This window comes from Rattus norvegicus, chromosome 4 (genome assembly GCF_036323735.1).
Source record: "Rattus norvegicus strain BN/NHsdMcwi chromosome 4, GRCr8, whole genome shotgun sequence".
Taxonomy (NCBI): Eukaryota; Metazoa; Chordata; class Mammalia; order Rodentia; family Muridae; genus Rattus; species Rattus norvegicus.
The window spans coordinates 136384840-136406278 of NC_086022.1; the positions used below are offsets into that span (position 1 = coordinate 136384840).

General features: G+C 37.3%; 1 protein-coding gene across 6 annotated transcripts in view; it reads right to left on the bottom strand.

Annotated features, from left to right (window-relative positions):
* Positions 1–12735: 12735 nt before the first annotated feature.
* Cntn3 (contactin 3) overlaps positions 12736–21439 on the bottom strand; it is a 373191-nt gene continuing 364487 nt past the window's right edge. For 4 of the 6 annotated variants that reach the window (XM_006236968.5, XM_063286624.1, XM_039108284.2 and 1 more), the window contains 3 exons: positions 20905–21017; positions 18518–18686; positions 12736–14823 (listed from right to left, as the gene is read on the bottom strand). In XM_006236968.5, the coding sequence (XP_006237030.1) occupies positions 14723–14823; positions 18518–18686; positions 20905–21017 (383 nt within the window). In that variant the 3' untranslated portion in view covers positions 12736–14722. 6 annotated transcript variants of the gene reach the window in all.

Genomic DNA, 21439 nt, shown 5'->3' on the forward strand with positions numbered 1-21439 from the left:
AAAATGTCAAAGGACACCAGAGAAAGCACATATTGGCAGATAAAATGTTTTTGATATCGTGTTATACAGGAGTAAAAGGGCACCAAGCCACAGTTTCAACTTGTAATGCTGTCTTGCACAATTTTTCTGGTATTTAGACAAATTAAAACCAAATACTGGTTCAATACACTCCAGCCCCATTTTTAAACACCATCAGATCAAACATAAAATATCAATGTCATCAGCCTACTCTTTTTTTTTTACCAAATATGATTTAAAATGTTGAATATTCACTCAAATAGTTTTATTAAAGTTAGATCAATGTCTTGCCAGAATAAATTGGTATAGGGTAGTGTTGGCCAAATATTGATGACTCAGTCAGCAAAGGAGAGTGTAAGTCATGTGAAAGTGTCTGCATTGGCTTGTGTTGAAACTCCAAACATCTAATATATCTACCAGTACCTTATTATTCATGAAAGATACTATTATAAATTTAACTGAGCTTATTTATGTTATAGAACAGAAAGGTCTGTAGATCATTTAGAATTTTTCAAGTTTCCAAAGATTTGCAGGCTTGCCTACCCCTATCTACCCCCCACAAAGCTTTGCTGTGTTAACAAATCATGCCTCAAAAAACCACTGCCCATAGGATTTCCTAAATTTTTATACTTAGAAAATAACTCAAAGTTACCATTTAAAGAAAGCTCAATTTGAAAAGAAAATCTTTGTATTAGTCTTATTAATGAAGATAACAGTGACATTTAAAATAAACATTACACTTTAAAATAAGCATTGAGTTGCCAAAGGACCTGGATAAATTTCTAAGTGATTGTTACTGATGACTTTACCAGAAAAGAAGACAGCATTTCAGTCTCTGTGATGTTAACAAAAATAGGAAGTATAAATTAAAGGAGGACTCTTTAAATCATACCATGGGAAATTCTGTCTTCCTATCTGGGTCTCACATGTACTAGTTTGGTGTCATGCATGCCATAACTTGAGATGACACCAGACTTTTGACCTTCCTGCCCTCAGCTTCTGAGTGCATAGATTAAAAGAGTGTTGCAACACACCAGAATTTATGCAGAACTAGGCATCAAACTCTGAATTTTACAGAGATGCCTAAGCTATCTACCAATATGAGCCACATCCGTGTTTGTACACATGTGAATGAATGTGTGCATAAGGATATTCTTGCTGTGAAGACCACAGATTTATTCATCTCACTTTTCACTTTAGGTTTTGCAAAGGTGTCTCTCAATGAACCTAACAAGCCACTTAGGTTATTTTTCCTGCCAGCTCCAGGGATCCAACTGTCCCCAAACCCTAGTTCTGAATTTATAGATGTCGTCTGCTGTCCCTAAATTCAGATCTCCATGTTTTGTTGAAGCATTTTGTGTTGAGTCATATCTCCAGCCCCTTATGTTTCTTGAGCTAATTAAATAACACAATACTATTTATTGTTCCATAGTGAGACTTATGATTTCTTAAAAAAATCAATTATGTTACATGAATTTTTTTTAATTCACAGCAGGTGATTATGTTATGCTTTGTGCACCAGCAGGGGTGTGATTTTACCAGCTGCAGATATTGTAATTCTGGCAAATCTGGAGAGACTATAAATGGGAAAGCCCCAGAGGGTCTGTGGAGATTGCTGCTTTCCATGCCACTCCTGGCTGTTGTTGTTGCAGCTTGCTGAGCACAACCTCACTCCCAATCTCGGTACACTGAAAAGTACTAAGGAGCAAGTATAATCAAGGATTCAAAAGGGTGCCCTAACAAAATTATAAATGATGATATCGAAGACAGACAGACCTGCACATCCATAAAGTAAAACAGCCCATATTCACATTGATTGACAAAGTTAAAAATGTCAACACTGTTCAAGAAATTATAATGGAAACACAAATCAAACCTCTATTGTAGAGGTGTCACCCTAATTATAACAACTATTGCAAACAAAAACCTAGGAAAAGATGGTAGAGAAAAGACATTCTTACACAATTCAGGTAGGAGTATAAATCAGTACAAAATCATACAAGAGTATGGAGGTTCCTGAAAAGCATAAAAAGAGGTCTACTATATAGTACCAGTTCCCTACTTCTATGTATGTATGCATAAAAGGAAATGAAATGACCCTTTATATAGCTGCTAGGACATAGAATCAGGTTAGAGGCACAGCAATAGAATTGAGAAAAATGTTAAAAATGCATGTACACTTAATAAATAAGAAATATAGATATATTAAACATAATTTGTCTATAAAGAACAGAATTCTGCTATCAGCAACAAAATGGATGGAAGTGACATTGTATATGACAGTGGAAGAGTTCAAGAGAGCACGGATGGGCCAGTTCTCTGGAAGCATAGGCTCACATTTACTCTTAAATCTTTCTGCTGTATTTCATTAGTCAAGGAAGCTAAGCCTAAATCATATGGGAGTAAAGGAAAGAGCCGTCATATTTTTATGGATTTATATAAAAAATGGCAGCCATTTTTAATTGGGTACAGACATCAAATGGGGAAGCTAATGACTAGCATGCACTGATACCTTCTCTCTGATGAGAGATGATTGCTAAGTTAGCAGTGAACCCAATTCCAGAGCCAGACAGAGGGATTGCCTGTGCACACATCCCCCATGACTGCAAGAGAACTGAGCAGAGAACGGTATACTAACTTGTTTTGTTAGAATTCATGCTAGGAAGGTTAAAATGAGGACATTTTAAAAACTGAAAATAACCATAGGAATTTCTAAAAATTATACTTAGGGATAAAAAATGATATTATAAAGTGTATTTAAAGTGATGATGAAATAAAATTATATATAAGATGGTATGTGTTATATGTGTATGTACATGTATATATGTATAGATCTGTGTGTAGATGTATGTGTAGGTTGTATAGGTGTGTGCTCATGTGTGTGTATGAGAGACAGAGAGTGAGAGAGAGCAAGAGAAAGGGAGAGCGAGAGAGAGGGAGAGCGAGAGAGAGAGCAAGGGAGAGAGAGAGAGAGAGAGAGAGAGAGAGAGAGAGAGAGAGAGAATAAGCAAGAATTCTGACACCAGCTATAATTCCAGCCAACAAATTAAAATGCCTTCTCATCATCTATTATGAACATTGCTTTTCAGTGTGATTTTATACTACTATTATTACACTGTTATACCATGCTACATGTAGACATAACCAAAAATAAAGCATATAACACATATTTTAATCAAGGTGATTTTTAACAAGAAAAAGTATAAATCAACCTAAATATACTAGAGTCCAACTCCTATTTCTCATACTGACATCTCACCACAGAAGCATGCATTGCTGTTGATTTAAGTTTCAATACAAACTCATCTGTACTTTTCCAATAAATATTATGTATTGAAATACCCTGTGATATTTTCATGTAAATTAAAGTGGATTTGACTCTATTGTTAAACTTATCTCTAACAACCGCCTTTCATATTTTCACTAATGGATTGTTTTAAAGTTTTACAGACTAATTCCTGGTATAAACTTACTATGTCTAATATCTGCTTTTATTTCTGTGGACACTATAATATTTCTTTCATAGACCACAAAGGGGATGGTTCCACAACACTTATTTGTCTCTACATATAACTATTAGAAAACTCCAAAAACAAAATGGTATTCCCTTAATTGGTTTTATTTCATCCATTATTGATAATCAAAATATCTGATGTATCTTTCCATATCATTTGTCATGTTTAGAAATGCTTGTATTCCATTACCTGGTTTCCCTTTGGACACCGAATCTACTTTGGCAGTTGAAAACCTGCAGGTTCTTGTCTTCCTTGTGATTCTGATTCAAAGTGGCTGTGGAGAGACCCAATTCCTGTACAGACAACTTGAAATGGTCTTTGTTGTTCTTTGAAACCTTTCTTATAAGCAATTCTCAGTCTAAGCAGTTTCCAGACACCAAGGGAACAGTTGTTCAGCTCATCACATCTGATACTCAAATGTAGGACGTTGTATGAAATACTGGTATTTCTAAGGCCCCCGTTACAGTAAAGATTTTCTGGATGCTATGGAGATCATGCCCAGGGCCCAGTAGGCTGAGAATCATAGGACTCAAGAAACCCTCAGAGCAAGAGATAAAAAATCAAAGAGCCTGAGGTTCAGGACAGGCAATTTCTCCATGCCTATTATTTTATCTCACAGTTCCTATAGTTAATGTTGTGCTATATATAATATTCCAAACCAGAGATTTCAAATATTCATATGGCAAAGCAACAGCCCGAAAGGATATCAATTTGCTTGAATTCACACAAAATATATACATGTATCATAAGTCACTCTGTAGCCCATGAGCATATACATTATATCTGCCAATTAAAGAGAAAGCTTTTTACTAAACTCTGCCAGGAAATAGTCCAAAGACATCTTATTCCCATTTAGTTTAGTGGCTGAAAAGTTTTTTGGGACTTTCTGCTTCTGGGGAGTGGGGGGAAAGTGACTGATCTTTTTGGGATGTGACAAGGGATCTTAAGTTTATCTGTATGTTTAATTAAGGAGCTTTTCTTCAAGTCAAAATGTCAAGATGAAACTCTGTTCTCATATAAGAATTGGGCTGAAATTCTCAAAAGTCCCCCCGCCCCCAGAAGCCAAATGCTATGCTAAGATGTCATGAAAGACATGGTTACTCTTCATGCATATACAAAGGGCTTAGGATAACAAAAGTGCTGAGACCTGAGAACACTATAGAAATATTTAATCTCAAGGAAGAGTAATTAGTGTTGAATGCTTTGGGATTCCCGGCCGTGAAATTATTCACACGTGATTATTTTGGTGAAAGTCTCATGAATAGTCTGGAAGGCAGTTTTTCCCTTCTAATGGCCCTTTGTGCACCACAAAGGGCTGCAGACATTTCTTTCCAGTGAGGCATTTGTTCAGTCAGTTTTTACCTTGAGCAGCAAGACTGAAAATGGGGTTAATGGAAGTAATAGAACACAAGGATTAAAATGCACAAAGCATTTTAAGTATTCAGAAGTGCATGTCAGGTTTCTTCTTCTTACAAGACTCGGAATGGGAGAAAAAGAGTCAGACATGAGGATAGGGCACTGAGACTTGTGCCTTGATTGCTGGATAAAACACTTTCATGTGTAACTATGGTAATAATGACTGTTTATTGTGCAAGGCTGGGGACTGAACACAGACCATTGCATATGGTAGGTAAGTGCACCATTACTGAGGTGGAATTGGGTGTCAGTGCAGCCTAGGATGGTCTGGACCCTATAATCTTTCTGTTCCAGCTTCTAGAATGCAGGTCACTGTATAAATTCTAATTCCCACAAAATAAAGGCATGAACTTCTAATCTCTATTTTATACATGGGCGGATAAATCAACTCATGCCTCTGTCAAACATGAATGCTCAAAGTCACTGTGAATAAAAAGAAAAATGTAGGAGGAATTTTAGGATCTGGCTCCACTAAACATACTACAAAGCTGCAGAAATCAGAAGAGCCTGACGTTTGACATTCTAAAAGTCTGATGGAATAGATTGGTCAGTATATCAGATTTCCCCTCACTGGTACAATATCTGAGGTACAGCTTATGAGAGGAAAGGTATATTTCAGCTCAAAATTTTTATAAGTCTCAGTCTGTTGTTGTAAAAGGGCATGGCAGCTCAGAATTCTTTGCATTACAAGAGTCAGGAAGCAGAATGGAGGTCTGTGTTAGCATGCTGTCTGTCACTTCTTTCCCTGTTACTCCATCTGGGGGCATCAGAGTTTAAGGTGGCACTATCTCCCCACACCCCACCCCCACCCCATACTGACCCATTCATACCTGGAAACACCTTCATCTACGTGCCTGGAGGTGCACTTACCTAATGTATTAGATATCTCCCACTCCAATCCAGTTCACAAGATCAACCATTACACAGAACACAGAAGTAAACCCAGGGATCTGTGTACACTGACTATTCACAAAACTGCTAAGAACGTGGACTGGAGAGAGGGCAGGCTTCCCCATAAGCATTGCTGGGACATTGCCTATGCCTCTGCTGAAGAATGAACTCAGATTGGCCCTGTCCTCTAATTACAAGCATCAACTTAAAATGGCTTACTGCCTTGAATTTAAGATTGGAAACTATAAAACTTCTAGAAGAAAATATAAGTGGAAACACTTTAGGATACTGGAATGATAGATTCTATTTGAACAATACCCCCTGACACCTCAAGAACAAAAAAAAGAAAAAAGAAAGAAAGAAAGAAGGAGAGAAAGAAAGAAAGGAAGGAAAGGAAAGGGACAGGGAAAGAAAAGAAAAATGGAATATATGAAATCATGACTCCAGCAAGAGAAACAACAAAATGAGGAGAAGAACTACAGTTGTCAAGTGCACATCTGACAAGGGTTGACATTCATTATGTGGAATGAATACAAAAGACTTTATTGTAAACATTAATAACCTTATATGAAATAGTTTATGTATGGAATGAGAAGGACTTCCGTAGGCTCATCTATTTGAATGCTTGTTCCATAGTTGATGTAAATGTTTGGGAAGTATTAGGAGACATGATCTTGCTGGAAGAGGTGTGCCACTGGGGTCTTAAAAGCGCTGCCACTCCCAGTTTCCTCTCTCTACCTTGATACCATCTCAGCATGTATGGTCTCAGCTACTGCTCCAGCACCATGTATGCTTACATGAGGGTCATGGACTTTATCCCCCTGCAACGAAGAGCCCCAATAAATACTTTCTTTCATAAGATGTCTTTGTCATGATGTGTTTTCACAGCAATAGAAAGTGGCTAGGAGATATGCATCTGCTACATATTTCTCAAAAGAGAAATTATTATTATGTATATGAAAAATCAATCCATATTGATGATTAAGACTTGATTCCAAATCCAAACTACAATGCTAACTTACTATAGTAAAAACAGCTATTACCAAGGAATCATAAGAAGCAAAAACAAAAGAATGAAAGCCCATTTTACTTTATTTTATTTTCACAAAATACATGTCTCTGGCTATTATTGTAAGTAAACTAATCATTAGCTAAGACATTTGTGAAAGTTTCAATATCTCAGTGATTGAGACTGGGACGGTTAGAGAAGTTGAGAGAGACAAAGAAGTAAGGGAAGTGGGAACAGATTGTAACACACCCACACTAGGTGGGAGAAAGCCACTGCATGCACCAGTGACTAGAGGGTGGTGCTTGTAGATACAGTAGTGCCTCTTACCTTTCAAAAAGCTGGAAAGGGAATTTTTAAATCATTCCTGCCATGAGGCCAGCACAAATGCTGGCAAAGGCATCTTATCTTCAACCAGCATTACACAACGTACGAAGCATTGCAACATATCTGAGAGACACTTGACTATACAGAGACTTTCGGTTGCATTAAAAATAAAACTTAAAAATAGCAAAAGGGGGCTTTAAAAAACTTCATTTAATGCTAGAAATCGCCTGTGTCTCTCAGGTTCTTGAGTTATTTAATTCAAGTGGGTTGAAGTTCAAAACAATCAATGAAATTTACCTTGCAAAAACAAACCAGAAACAAATGAAGGCATAGAAAAGGGGACTTTAGAGATGTTAGATTAGTTACTTTGTAATCACTATGCCTTCAATGATAGCCTGTTGCCTGGCTCACTCTGAAGCCCATAATCTCAATGATTTCAAAATGTCCTCAATCATCACTTGGAAAGTGTAATTTTTATGTAACTTCCAAGAATGGATTGCTGAGCTTGCAGCTCTGCCTAACTCTCCTTCCCACCAACCTTGTATCTGGCAATGCTCAGTTCAGACAAGTTTCTGTCTGCAGCCAATCATTTCTGGATTCTTGGGAAGCTCCGGTGTTCCTGGCTGGCCAGCTGGGACTCAGTGAGAGCTTCATTTAACCTGTAGCTTTCTAGTGCCTTTCAAGCAGGAAGGAGGATTCCCTTTGACAGCTTTACTGACCTCACTTGATGGATGAGCCACTCAGTCTTATAGAAGATACTTATCAGCTGACTTCTGTGAAAGATAGGAGTGTCCTGAAATAAGTGAAATCTTTTCCATAATGATGTCACTCGGAAACATACATAAACACTGTCTCAGGGTTCCTATTGCTGCAAGGAAACAAACACTATGGCAAAAATAACCAAACCAAAACAAAACAAAACAAAACAAACAAACAAAGTTGGGGAGAAAGGGTTTATTCAACCTACATGTCCACGTGACTTTTACCAAAGGAAGTCAGGATAGGAACTCATCCAAGTCAGGAGCGTGGAGTTGGGAGCTGATGCAGAGCCCATGAAGGGATGCTGCCTCCTGGCTTGCTTCCCATGCCTTGAGCAGCCTGCTTTCTAATAGAACCCAGGATCGATCACCACCCCAGGGATAGCACCACCAACGAAGGGCTGGGCCTTACCCCATCAATCACTAAGAAAAGGTCTTACAACTGGATGGTATGCAGGCATTTTAACTAGGCTCCTTTCTTTCCGACAACTCTAATTTGTGGGTCAAGTTGACGTAAGAGTAGCCGTATGCTATATATGCTTCCTTTGCCTTCTTTATTTTACAATTACCCTTTTGTATTGATTATAGAAAAGGATACATGTGTGTATGTATATGTGTATACATATATATATGTGTGTGTTTCTATACTCATATTAATATATATTTATACTTATGTATATTTATTATTTATATATCTACACATATAGTAATCACATTCATCCCCATGTTGTCTTTTCTACTCTTCTTTCCTGTTAGTCCCCTTTCCCTAATAACCCTCTCCTTTCCTCAGAAGGCATAAATCTTGAACCATAGAAATTACTCTCTTCTTTTTTAAGATATATGTCATTACTGTGAAACTAATATTTCCTGATATGTGCAATTAGGTGACTATTTTTTCTCCCCAGGCTCTTTTCATATCTTTTATTATGCCTTGACTTTCAAGACAAGATTGACCACTTTTGCTACTGAAAAAACCTAGGCAGAAGTGGCTGGGAGACAAATAAGTGTGTTTAAATTCAGAGGGCAGATGATTTTATTTTATTCTGTAGAAAAAGCCAGTGGAGCCCCCTTTGAAACTTAAATCTCAGCAAGATGTACTTCATTGTTTATTGGTAGTGGACTTGGAAGTGTGAAGGAATTTGTCTTAAGTCATATACAAACAGTATAGCCTGTCAAGACAGGTCTGGATCTCATGCTTCCTGCATGACTTCTGGAGGCTAAACCCTGTTGGCTCAACATGCTTACCCTGAGTCCACACTACGAATGTTCCTTGGTGCCTCAGACTTTGCAAGTTCCTAACTAGAAGTCTTCAGAAGCCTAGGCCAGCTCTGCGAGGTCAAGTGGCTCTTGTTCCAACTCCATTACTACAACCCCTGAGAAACATTTTGAGTTATACGCAGGCTTCATTTACAGAAAAGCACTAAACCCTTTTAAAACATTAAGTCAAGCTTTCAGCCTCTGATTTCATAGCTTTCTGAATGGTGTCTTGTGAAGAATTGCTCTAGCCTTCATCTGTGATGCTTTGTGTGGGTGCTGCTGTGAGTGACTAAGTTTGTCTGTGTGCCCAGTAAGGTTCTAGGGGCTCCTTTAGGGAAGTCTCAGTGCTTATAACCACTCCAGCATTCACTCTATCCTTTACCCTCTCATAGTTTACCTTGCTCTCTCCCTGTGTCTTTTGTGAGAAGAAGTTTCCCAGGGCGTCTTTTTCTCTCTCCTACCCAAAGGGCAGAGAATCACCTGAAGCTGAGTAGTCAATAACCCTCAGTCCCTGCTCCTTTTTGTTCTGGTGTAGATCTATTGGCTGATCCTCAAAGAATGGTCTAGATTCTAAAGCCTAATAATAGAGCAGTGAATATTATTAATTTGCTAGACAGTATTCCTGAGTAACCATGAGCCACAGTCTTATAATAGGCTCCTGCAGTCAGGTGTGTGTGTGTGTGTGTGTGTGTGTGTGTGTGTGTGTGTATGTGTGTGTGTGTGATTTTTAGATATTTGAAAATATTAAACTACATACCAAGGGCCAGATAGTTTTTTAGGGGCCTGGTTAGGATTCTAGTCAGATACTGTCCAGAATGCTCACTTTGGGTCAACTTTCTTCCCAGATTTGTTAACTTTTTAATATATGTGCATCAGTTTGAATTGTGTCACATACGTTGTACAACACCTCATATTTTCCTAAGGGTCATAACTTATCATCAGCAGGGACAATCAATGTAGGGAGATATTAAAGAAGTAAAATAGGAGAGATAAAGTAGAAATGGTGAGAACTGGCTAGTTATTCCCTCAGCTGGTAATCAACGTAGAGAGGAGCCCCTCCTGAGGACAGTGTACTCCAGAGATTAACATCCAGAGGGCAGTTCTTTGTCGTCTTTAAACTTCAACCTGGCTAAAACCTTTCCTATGAGGATGCTGGAAACTTGCAAGCAAGTGCTGATGCAAGGATTCCCCTGGCAGGGACATTTCAATTCCTCACTAGCCAGACCTGGAGGTCCATTTTCCAGAGCTTTGTGTCTGTCAATTTCTACTGTCCTGGGCCGGAGTACATGTGCTCATTTGCCAGCCTTCTCACTTGTTGCTGCCTTTTCTGTGTTTCCTCAGGTAATACCCAGTTACATAGGGCCTCTCTCCCCCACAGTATCGATGACCAAGGTAGAATCACAAGGAGCTAAGATAATGTCAAAGGGTAAATTAGGAATAAAAAAGTGAGAATAAAGGCTGCTAACAATGGAAAGAGTTCATCCTTTGCAAGTTTAATTTTCTTATCAGTGTATGGATTCTCTGTGAAGTCCAGGTGGTAATTATTGCCTTCATGTAAAGCAAGGCATGTGAAATTAGGGTATATGCCTAAATAAAAACAAACAAAATAACCAAAATAAATAAACAAAAAACCCTAATGATTGAAATGCACTGCAGCCCAATCTGTTTACATATTTTCTTTCAAGAGAATGGCAGAGTTTACTAATTGCTGATTTCATAATTACTGTTGTGGGTAGTTTTTACTTCCAATATTTACTGAAGTATATCCAAATTACACTGAATACCCATGCATCTTTTCTCATTTTTAAAAAGGGTAAAATGCTTTAGAAAAAAATGAACCCAATTAAGATTAATTTTAAATAAAAAAAGCTGGCATTGTGTGAATGTGAACCAGCAGGAGGGATTTTAATTGGAAAAGAGGAATCTGTAACATTCTCCTCCCTTCACATTTTCTTCATCCTACTGAGTTACGCTGGTTGGTTTTCACTGAACATTGACAAAGATGATTGAAGATCAACTCGTGCCATCTTCAAAAGTTTTAAAGAAAAAGTATAATGAAAATTAATTAAGAATTTTTAGGCTCCCTGATTTTGTGCTCAATAGAGGAGGCACCAAGTCCACTCTGAAGTCAAACCCAAGCTGCTCTGAACCTTCCGGCCTGATGTATGTAGTGTTAAGTGAGACGAAGATGTTCAAGGGTTTAAGCTAAACTACCCTGAGTCCGATTTTATTGTGCTTGTCACAGGACGACCTTGGACAAGTTGTTAACTATTCATCATCTGTAAAATGGGCTCCAAGGAACCTGACTGAGGAGATGATGTAAGGGTTAGGAGAACAAGGAGGTAACTTTGAATGCTAACAGTGTTACTTGTCTTCTCAGAAAAACTGAATTCCGGAATCACTTCTCTTCTAAGGTTCTGAGAATCATACAGCATTGTCTGTAGTTCAATGAAATTAAGAGCGATAGAAAACTACGTTATGAAAGAGGTCTTTTGTTCTCAAGGGTTTCTTTCCTACCTAGGGGGATAATAACAGTATGATTCTATAAGAGTTACACACACTATTTACCTTACTAACATCCTGCCTCTTCAGTGGGCAGTGTTATCAGCTTCAGCTCACTGAACAGGACATTCTGCACCAAGGAGCTCAGCAGATGTCAAAGAAAAATCTCAACGAGGGGAAGTCTATCATACTTGCAGTCCTCAGAAAAGGAATCTGAAACTTTGGAACTGGAGCAAGAGACCGTGACCAGCAGTTGGTAAGGATGCACCAATGTTGGCAGATGTTGTAAAGCTGGTCTCTCATTCTTCCATTCCACCAGCACCAGGAATTAGGACTGCTTTATGTGTGATCTCTATCTGCACACTCTTGGGTATTTGCATGTTTTTAGAAGATACCAATACAACCATCTTACCTGGGCTTAAATTTCAACCCCCACCCCCCAACTCTCCACACATACCATACAGACAATCACACACCACACAAAAAGCACACACTCACACAGTGCAAGGGAAAGAAAGAGTGGGAGAGAGAGAGAGAGAGAGAGAGAGAGAGAGAGAGAGAGCTCTATAGAGTTTTCCCTTTAATTCTTCTGTAAACACCATGTCTAATATGAGAAGACGACTGAAATATTTTTTCATTTCCCTTTTACTACTTCTTATACCAAAGAGAAAAATCTATACAGAATGTAGTACATTGACAGTTTAAAAAATCCCTCTTGTCAAAAAATATGTGAGTTTCTACTTATGACAAAATGAAGTGAGAAGAAATTAGGCATTGTAAGTCTATTAGGCATTTTTTTTTGTTTTCTATCAAGCCCTTTGATGCACATAGGAATTATGTTAAATATAGAAGTCATTGTATCAACTTACATGTTTTACTGACTTAGTAGAGCACAAAAATATTGAAATACTCCTCTCAAAGATGTAAAAGTCAAATGTAGGCTTAAAAATGTAAGGAATGGTAAAAACGGTGTTGCTCTAATGGCACACCCCCTTCCTATGTAGATGTATACCTCCACCAAACTACAATGAATAATGCGAAACAATTTGATTATTATAAATTTTATTAGAATAATAGAAAATCATACATACACATAACCATAGGATACACACACAGGAATTTATTTAAAGAGTAAAATTTAGACTTTTCAATATGAAACAGTGTCTACATCTCATGGAGATATACTGATAGAAATAATAGGAAACAAGACAATAGCCATCTTGCAAAAGAAAACTATAGGAAGAAATTCTAGGAGTCATCAGAAAATAAAAAAGGTATAGTTCTGTTATATGTACCATAAAGCATGGGGATTGGAGAAAGTGTTTCCCCACATTTTGACTGGAAATAACAATGGCCATATGAAATCAACTCATCATTCAGATTTCTTCTTCATATATACAATATTTACAGACCCTACAGAAAAACTTAAAATAATCATTCTCCTTTTTACATAGTGATCTTGTCTTGAATCTCTGAAGGAAGGGTGGTATACTAAAATGGCGTCAGAATTTGGCTAATGTTTTTTGAGAGCTATACCATCGGTTTCCAATTTTGCTACCTTTGGTAATATGAAAAAAAATCCAGCAAAATGTGAAATTGGTAGGTAAGTGGTAAAAAATTGATTTTGAATGTCTAGCACTCAATCTACTGATTTTATATACTTTTTACATATTACTGCAAAGTCATGTCTTCCACAGTCCTTTGAAAATCACATATTGAAAAACTTGAGTCATCCATATCAAAGCCAGAAACATCACCATGTTCTTTTACAAATTTAACCTGGGAATGGAAAAGGCTGCCTGACTCAACGAGATAGAGAGTGGAATTTCAATTAAAAAAAATCTTCTCTGCCATCCAAACTGAGAGAGGGCCCTTTAGTGGAATCAGAAATTATAAATGAAGAATTGTATGCCTTTTGTTTCATATTTGGGTTAAGATATATTTTTTCTTATTTTTCTCTACTGGGATTTGACAAAGCCTGAAAGCTTTTTTTTTAACATGGGAAGAGAGTGAGTCTTAACTAATTTTACTTTAATTTTTGAGGAAGGATAAAATGTATTCATTTCCATGTTTCATCTTATTTTTGTAAACACCAACAAAAGGGAACACTGTCACAGTCTTCACTGGGGTTCAATTCCCATCTCCGGAAAAAGACAGACAATCCTAAGGAGAGCGTGCAATGCCAGCACACTTCAGAAAAGTGCCTGGTTTGTGTTTACCTTAGGAGGTTCATGTAAGATTCTGCAGAGGGACACTGCATAGGGGAAGAAACCATGCCTTCATCCTTCTTTCTTTGTTTTTAACAATAAATTCTTGCAATAAAAGGCGACAGGAGAAATATTGTCACCTCACTTTATAGAATAAATAAGTGAAAGATGAGAGAAAGAAGTGACAAAGGAAATCTCACAGCCATACAGTAGCACATTGATGCAAGTGTCACTTTCCCAAACTCAGAGTAGCATTTTCTAACAATACTCCCTTCCAGGCTGCTCCCTTCCGGAATAACAGTTTAAGTGCATGTTTCCTCTGAGGGATCAGATTAGTAATTTAAAAATGATAGGTGATGTTGTAATCATGGGAAAAGTACATTTGTAATAAATAAGGTTTTTAGTATAGAAAAAGTCTGTTTGTGTTTGTGTGTATGTATGTATGTGCTTGTGCATTGTGTGTTGTATGTACTGTATATGTACTAGGTGTTTCCATACATCATATGTGCACTGTGTTTTTATGTATCCTGTGTTTGTATGTGCCTCACACATAGGCAAGTGATTAAACTCACAACATAAGAATATTTCTATCAAAAACGTTTGCAGTTTGTAATTTGCAAGTTCCTTTGGTTTACCAAGCAAATATTAAGGCATCTCAGATTCCTCTAAAAGGATTTACTGTTTTTATTATATTCATATTTTACCTATAATGAAGTAGAAATTTAAAAACACAGAGCTGTAAAAACATGCATAATCACTGTTTTAGAAAGCACTTTTTGGGGGGTAACCAATTAACTTTCCAATAAATAATAAAAAAAAGCCCTATCACCACAAAGCATTTACAATAAAGAACAGTAGGACGGATATGTAACCTGACACAGGGTGGATGTCAGAAATGGCTGAAGTGGATCCTCTTGCATCCATACCTGTCAAGGATGATAGAGGGTTCATTAGCAAGCTTTGTAATCAGAACACCGGAGAGTGAACGTTTCCGTTCCCTCTAAAATTATGCTGAATTCCTGTCTTCAGTTGTAATGATATTCATGCCAGTAGTAGTAGTAGTAGTAGTAGTAGTAGTAGTAGTAGTAGTAGTAGTAGAAGAAGAAGAAGAAGAAGGAGAAGGAGAAGGAGAAGGAGAAGGAGAAGGAGAAGGAGAAGGAGGAGAAGAAGAAGAAGAAGAAGAAGAAGAAGAAGAAGAAGAAGAAGAAGAAGAAGAAGAAGAAGAAGAAGAAGAAGAAGAAGAAGCAGCAGCAGCAGCAGCAGCAGCAACAACACAACAACAGCAGCAGCTTTGCAGGTCTTTAAGGCTTTGGACCCCAGGCTCTGCTTTACAGGTAATGGAAGAAACTAAGCACTCCCCACACTTAAATTACCATGTGAAAAGGCCAAGGCAAGAGGGCAGAAGTACTTTCTCCTGGTCAAAAGAATAGATTATACATTCTATCCCAAACCCTGGGCCTTTTAATTACCTAGTCAGGAGTCCACTCTCCTAGTAAATCTGAATCACCTGAAGCCAAACTTAGACGGGAGGAATAATTATCCCCTGAGTGAGATGATGCACTTTGCCTTCTTAGAAGCTCTTTAGTGAAAGCACTTGCCTTCCAACAGGCAGCATGGAGCACAGCCTGGGGAAGCATGGAGCATACTATGGAGCACAGCCACGTGAACTCCTTGCTTTTGAGTCCTAATTCATTTTTAATTAATATTTATTTATTTATTTATTTATTTATTTATTTATTTGGATATCGGCTAAAGACCTAAGCAACTCCCAATACCTCTGGACTATTTTCCTCCTTCTATAATGCTCCCCATCTCCTTTTATTATTATTATTTTATCTTACTAAAGCTGTTTGTTAACCTCCATTACAAAACACATGAACTTTTCCTCTTCCTAGCCTCCATCTTTCTCCTACAGGCAGCTGCCAGATTTACAGTTTCCCTACCCTGTTGTTTCTCCTAAACATGAATAAGAATGTGCTCAAGCAAACTATTGAGTCCATTTCTAAAAACTTCTGTTAATGACACCAAGAACCCAAAAGGGTAACCCAGTTTCTTTGGTAAAATTTGGTAAAATGTTTTGAAAACATTTATCATTCTGTAGGTACATTAACCATAGGTTTTCTAGTTGCTGAAATTATGAGGAATAAATTCCAGTAGTTATAAAACAGCTAGATAATCATACTTTTATAAAAGTAGTCTGATCTGGGTGATGATGGAGGCATATGCCTGTAATCCCAGCATCCAGGAGGCAGAGGCAGGCCATGCATCTATAAAGGAAGACTCAGGACAGTCAGAGTTACACAGAGAAGCCCTGCTCAACACAAGCCCTTCAATACCAAAAAACAAAACAAAACAAAGCCCAAAACAACAACAACAAAATAAAAAAACCCAAAACAACACATCACAAAACAAAAAACAAAAGTATTTTAAGTGAACTAAGACACACAAGAATGAAACTAAAGCCTGTTCTGTCAAACAGCCTGAGCCTAACCGAGAATCACTGGTTGCTGAGTACACAGAAGTTACTGATATATCCAAGTAGTAAGTGACTCCAGTCTGTTCATTTCATAAAACTTAACTTTAGTTGAAATTGGGAAAAAAACTTCATCATCATGAAAATGACTAGACTTGATTGCAAACAACTGGTGAGATAATTTGATGTTTAATTAAAGAAAGCTTCATGGGATAAAGGTTTAGAAAATTTGCTTTTGTACAGATACAGATACATTTTATGCGTAGTATGAATTATTATCTTTGGAAAGAAATCAATAGAAACTCCATTTTCAAAAACAATTCTGTGTAGTCACCTGATTACCCAAGATCAGCAACAAGGCAGGATCAGATGGTTTGGTTTAGGCAGTTATCCTAGAATGAATATCTATATCTATATTTATATCTATCTATCTATACCCACATCTATCCATATCTATATCTATCTATATCGATATACCTATACCTATATCTATCCATATCTATATCTATCTGTATCTATATCTATCTGTATCTATATCTCTATCTATCTATCTATCTATCTATCTATCTCTACACCTATTCATATCTATATCTATATATCTATACCTATATCTATCTATATCTATATCTATCTATATCTATTTATATCTATATCTGTATATATATATGTATATGGGGGAGAAAGCAGGCAAAGGGAAGTATTGTTCCCAAACTAAAATACCTCCCAATTATCTCCTAAGAAACACAGTATTTAGTTCTGCTATTAGTCCAACTCTCTATATTGTCATTTTAACTGTAGGCCTCACAGTATTAGAGAATAAGGAACATGTTTTCTTTATTTTACAAGCTACAACAATCAGAGCTAGACAGATGAGATGGCTCAGAGATTAAGAATACTGTTCTTGAAGAGGACATGATTTCAATTCACAGCACCCATGTTAGGTTGGTCAACCTCACATCTGCTTGTAATTCATGTCTGTTCACATCTGTTTGTGATTGGAAAGATGCTGTCTTTTGGCTTGTGGAGGAGACAAGAGTACTCATAAGAGCATGCACGAGCTCATGCTCACACAGTTTTCAATATCTTAAAAGAATACCTTAAAGTACTCAGAATAGACATATTCTCTTTTGGTCTATTGAATTGCACAGACTTTCAGGACAGTCCCTAGTCTGAAATGGCCTTTACAGAGTTAAGTGATGAAATAATTATGGACCATTTTCTAGGATAGTTTGATTTGTGTGTTTTAGTCAAAATATTTTCACAGAGAATAAATTTTTTCTGCATTGCCAAATTTTCCACTCCAGTCGCTAATGCCAGTCACTTCGTTTTCAATAGTAAAGACCATAGTTGCGGTCTTGATTGACCAGTACTGTGGACAAGGTTAAGATCAACACGTGGAAAGATGGGAGCATTTTGTTTGTGTCTCTGAGAAGCACAGGGCGCAGTAAGACAGGATGGGCTTTATAATGCTTCAGTTAATGCTGGAGAAATCTAGACAGGATTTAAATGTAAGGATAAATTTATTTTGCCTTGTCTCTGAGAAAATATGCAGGCACGAGTCTGTTTCCCTTAACTCAGAAATTGAAATTTCCAGAGTAAAATATTTTTTTTGTGATTCTTTCAGAGGAAAAGTTTGTATGAAGCACCTGTGAAATTAAAAATAGATATTTTAAAAATCTGTCTTTGTGTCCAGGGGATGAACAATTGGAAACAGACAGAATTTCACTATATAACCCGGGCTGTCCTTGAACTAATTTTGTAGCCTAGGCTGATCTGGAACTCAGGATTTTCCTGGTTGGAACTCTTGAGTCTGGAGATTATTGGCTTGAACCACTACACCTGGAAATATTGAAAGTAAGAAAACCTGTGTGTGAGTTAATGTTACCGTGAGAAGTGTTTATGAAGTCTGATTTGAGCAGGTAAGTCCAAGGCAAATACATAACTGGTGTCTAATGCTGTTTCTTGACTTTTCTTCTCCCTTGTTTTGCATCATTCTAATGGTGTTCTTTCTGTCCTTATATGGTACATGCCCCATGCATACCAAAATGCATGCTGGGGAAAACAGGTAAGTAGCACTCCAATCACTGACTTACAGCGTTCAATGACAGTGACAACAGTTAAAGGGAGAATGAGCTCAGTCAGCTTACTGGTTATTCTTGGAATCCTGATCTGCTCACTACTGGTGCCGTCCCCTCCATCTGTGGTGGCCTTGACTTCAATGATGTAGTCTTCCTTGATAGGCAGCAACAGTTCAGCTGAAGTTTTGTTTGTGTTCAGTACTTGCACATTATTTTGACTGCTAGTCCTATAGAAAACCTAGAAGACATAAATTAACTCATTTTTATACAACTGGCATCTGTCTTTCACAAAATTTGTCACTCCAAAATGAGTTTAGGTCTTTATACCCCTATTATATAAAGTATACTTCATGCTAGGTCTTAAACATGGGTAGACATTCGGGAACCATTAAGTTAACAAAATTGAGTGGATACTGAACTTTTACTATGGAAAAATCTCAGTTAGATGTTGGTGAGTCGGGTAGAATACAAACACAGATTATGTAATATGTGAAAAGAGAAGGAGATCATTGTTTCAGAGTCTGACTGAAGCCTCTCCCCATCCTTGAAGCAAAACTTTTGAGCCATTTATATTTGTTGTAAAGGGTGTCCACATAAAGCTAACCTTCTGTTTCTGATAGATATTTTTTTTATAAAGTAACAACGAGCCAGGATTAATGAGGAATGTATAAAAACTTGGGAAGGGCCTCATATCTTTTAGCAGTCATTTCCTGAAGATTATAAACAAAACTTTTATCTTTGAATCGAGCAAATAGACCCATTTTCCCAGAATTCTTGTGACTTATTTTACCAAATGTAATCCTGGTAGTTGCATCTCAGAAAACTTCCAACAATCTCATTTAAACTTCTTTCTTTTTAATGTCAAAAATCTTATTCTTGATTTAAGCTATTTTTGAAGAAAAGTTTTTTATTAGATATATTTCTTTATTTACATTTCAAATGTTATTCCCTTTCCCGGTTTCCTGTCCATAAGCCCTCATCTCCTCCCACTCCCCCATACGGGCGTTCCCTTTCCCATCCATCCCCCTTACTGCTACCCCCTATATTTCCCTGCACTGGGGGTCCAACCTTGGCAGGACCAAAGGCTTCCCTTTCCACTGGTGCCCCAACAAGGCTATTCTCTGTTACATATGCAGTTGGAGCCCTGGGTCAGTCCATGTATAGTCTCTTGGTAGTGGTTTAGTCCCTGCAAGCTGTGCTTGGTAAGCATTGTTGTTTTTATGGGGTTGCAAGCCCCTTTAGCTCTTTCAATCCTTCCTCTAATTTCCCCAAAGGGGGTCCTGTACTCAGTTCAGTGGTTTGTTGCTAGCACTGACCTCTGCATTGGGCATGCTCTGGATGTGTCTCTCAGGAGAGATCTATATCTGGTCCCCTTCAGCAGTCATTTTTTAGCTTCATCAATCTTATCTAGTTTTAGTGGCTGTATATATATGGGCCACATGTGGGGCAGGCTCTGAATGGCCATTCCTTCTGTTGCTGCTCTAAACTTTGCTTCCATATCCCCTCATATGGATATTTTTCCCCTTTTAAGAAGGAGTGGGAGCATCTGCATTTTGGTCATCCTTCTTCTTGAGCATCCTGTCATCTGTGGATTGCATCTTTGGTAATTTGAGCTTTTGGGCTAATATCCACTTATCAATGAGTGCATACCAAGTATGTTTTTCTGTGATTGGGTGTCATTTAAGCTTCTTAGCAAGCTTGTGACTACAGTAATTTCAAAGCCCAATAAGACTTTATATGATTATAAATATAAATATATATTTATATATTATATTATATATATTATAAATCATATATATAAAGATATATATGATTATATATATATATATATATATATATATATATCTCCACATCTCTGCTTTAGAGTTGGTCTTAACTTCATTCTGGGCCTCTGTCTTTCTTTAACTTTAAATCTTAAGACTATTTAACATATCATTATTAAACCTAACACTGTTTCATAACATGGATAGAACTGAAGTTCTCTGAAGCTGTAAATATGACTTTGTTTGTGCCCAAATCCCTAAAAGTCTAGGGATATCCTCAGGTTGCTAAGGATAAAAGTAGGAAGCCATCCTTCCTGCGTTGCTCACCCACAATGCTTGCAGCAAGGATAGATAATAGTTAGAGCTATGTGAGATGTATCCTTGGTGGTAGGGGGCAAGGAACCCGGGTACTCCTTACAGTTATTTTAAAAATGGGATTTCGTGAGCATTGAAAATAAATAATAAATGTTATAACCATCACAATTGAATTCCTTGTGAATCAAAAATTATCTCACATAACTGTATTTAACAAGATATTTTCAGAAATGATCTTTTTAAGGAAAAGCTTGTTAGTTATGTGAAAATTATATTAAGAAACCACATCACCAATATTTTAAAAATAAGCTTTTCACTTAGCTTTCCTTAGAGCATGTTAACAGAGGTAGGACATGTGAAGTCTGAGCCACAACTGACCTTGTAGCCTGTTACTTCTGATTCATTCTCCAAGGCTTTCACTTGTTCCCAGTTAAGCAGCACTTTAGTGTCTGTAGCATTCCAAACAACATTTCCTGGTGGCTGACTGGGAGCTTGAGAGATTAAAACAGATTTGACAACAGAGTTATATTTCAGACGGAACAGACAAATATTCTAGGAAGCTCATGGAAGAAGAGGACTCTCCTTGGTAAACCATGTTGCAGAAATGGAATGAGACAAAACCAAGGAGACGCTTTAAATGTTCCCTTAAACATTTTAAAGAAAGGTTACCATGTTTAAATTTTGAGAAAATTTGCTTTACAATACCATAGGATACCGTATGGTAGGATACCTTATGATACCATACCATACCATACCATACCATACCATACCATACCATACCATACAGTACCGTACTGTACTACCGTACCATACCTACGTACCATACCATAACCATACCTAGAAAATGTTGAAAACATACGAAAGGCAATTCCTTTTTCTACCACTAGAGAGTGCATGCTGAGGAGTCAAGCAG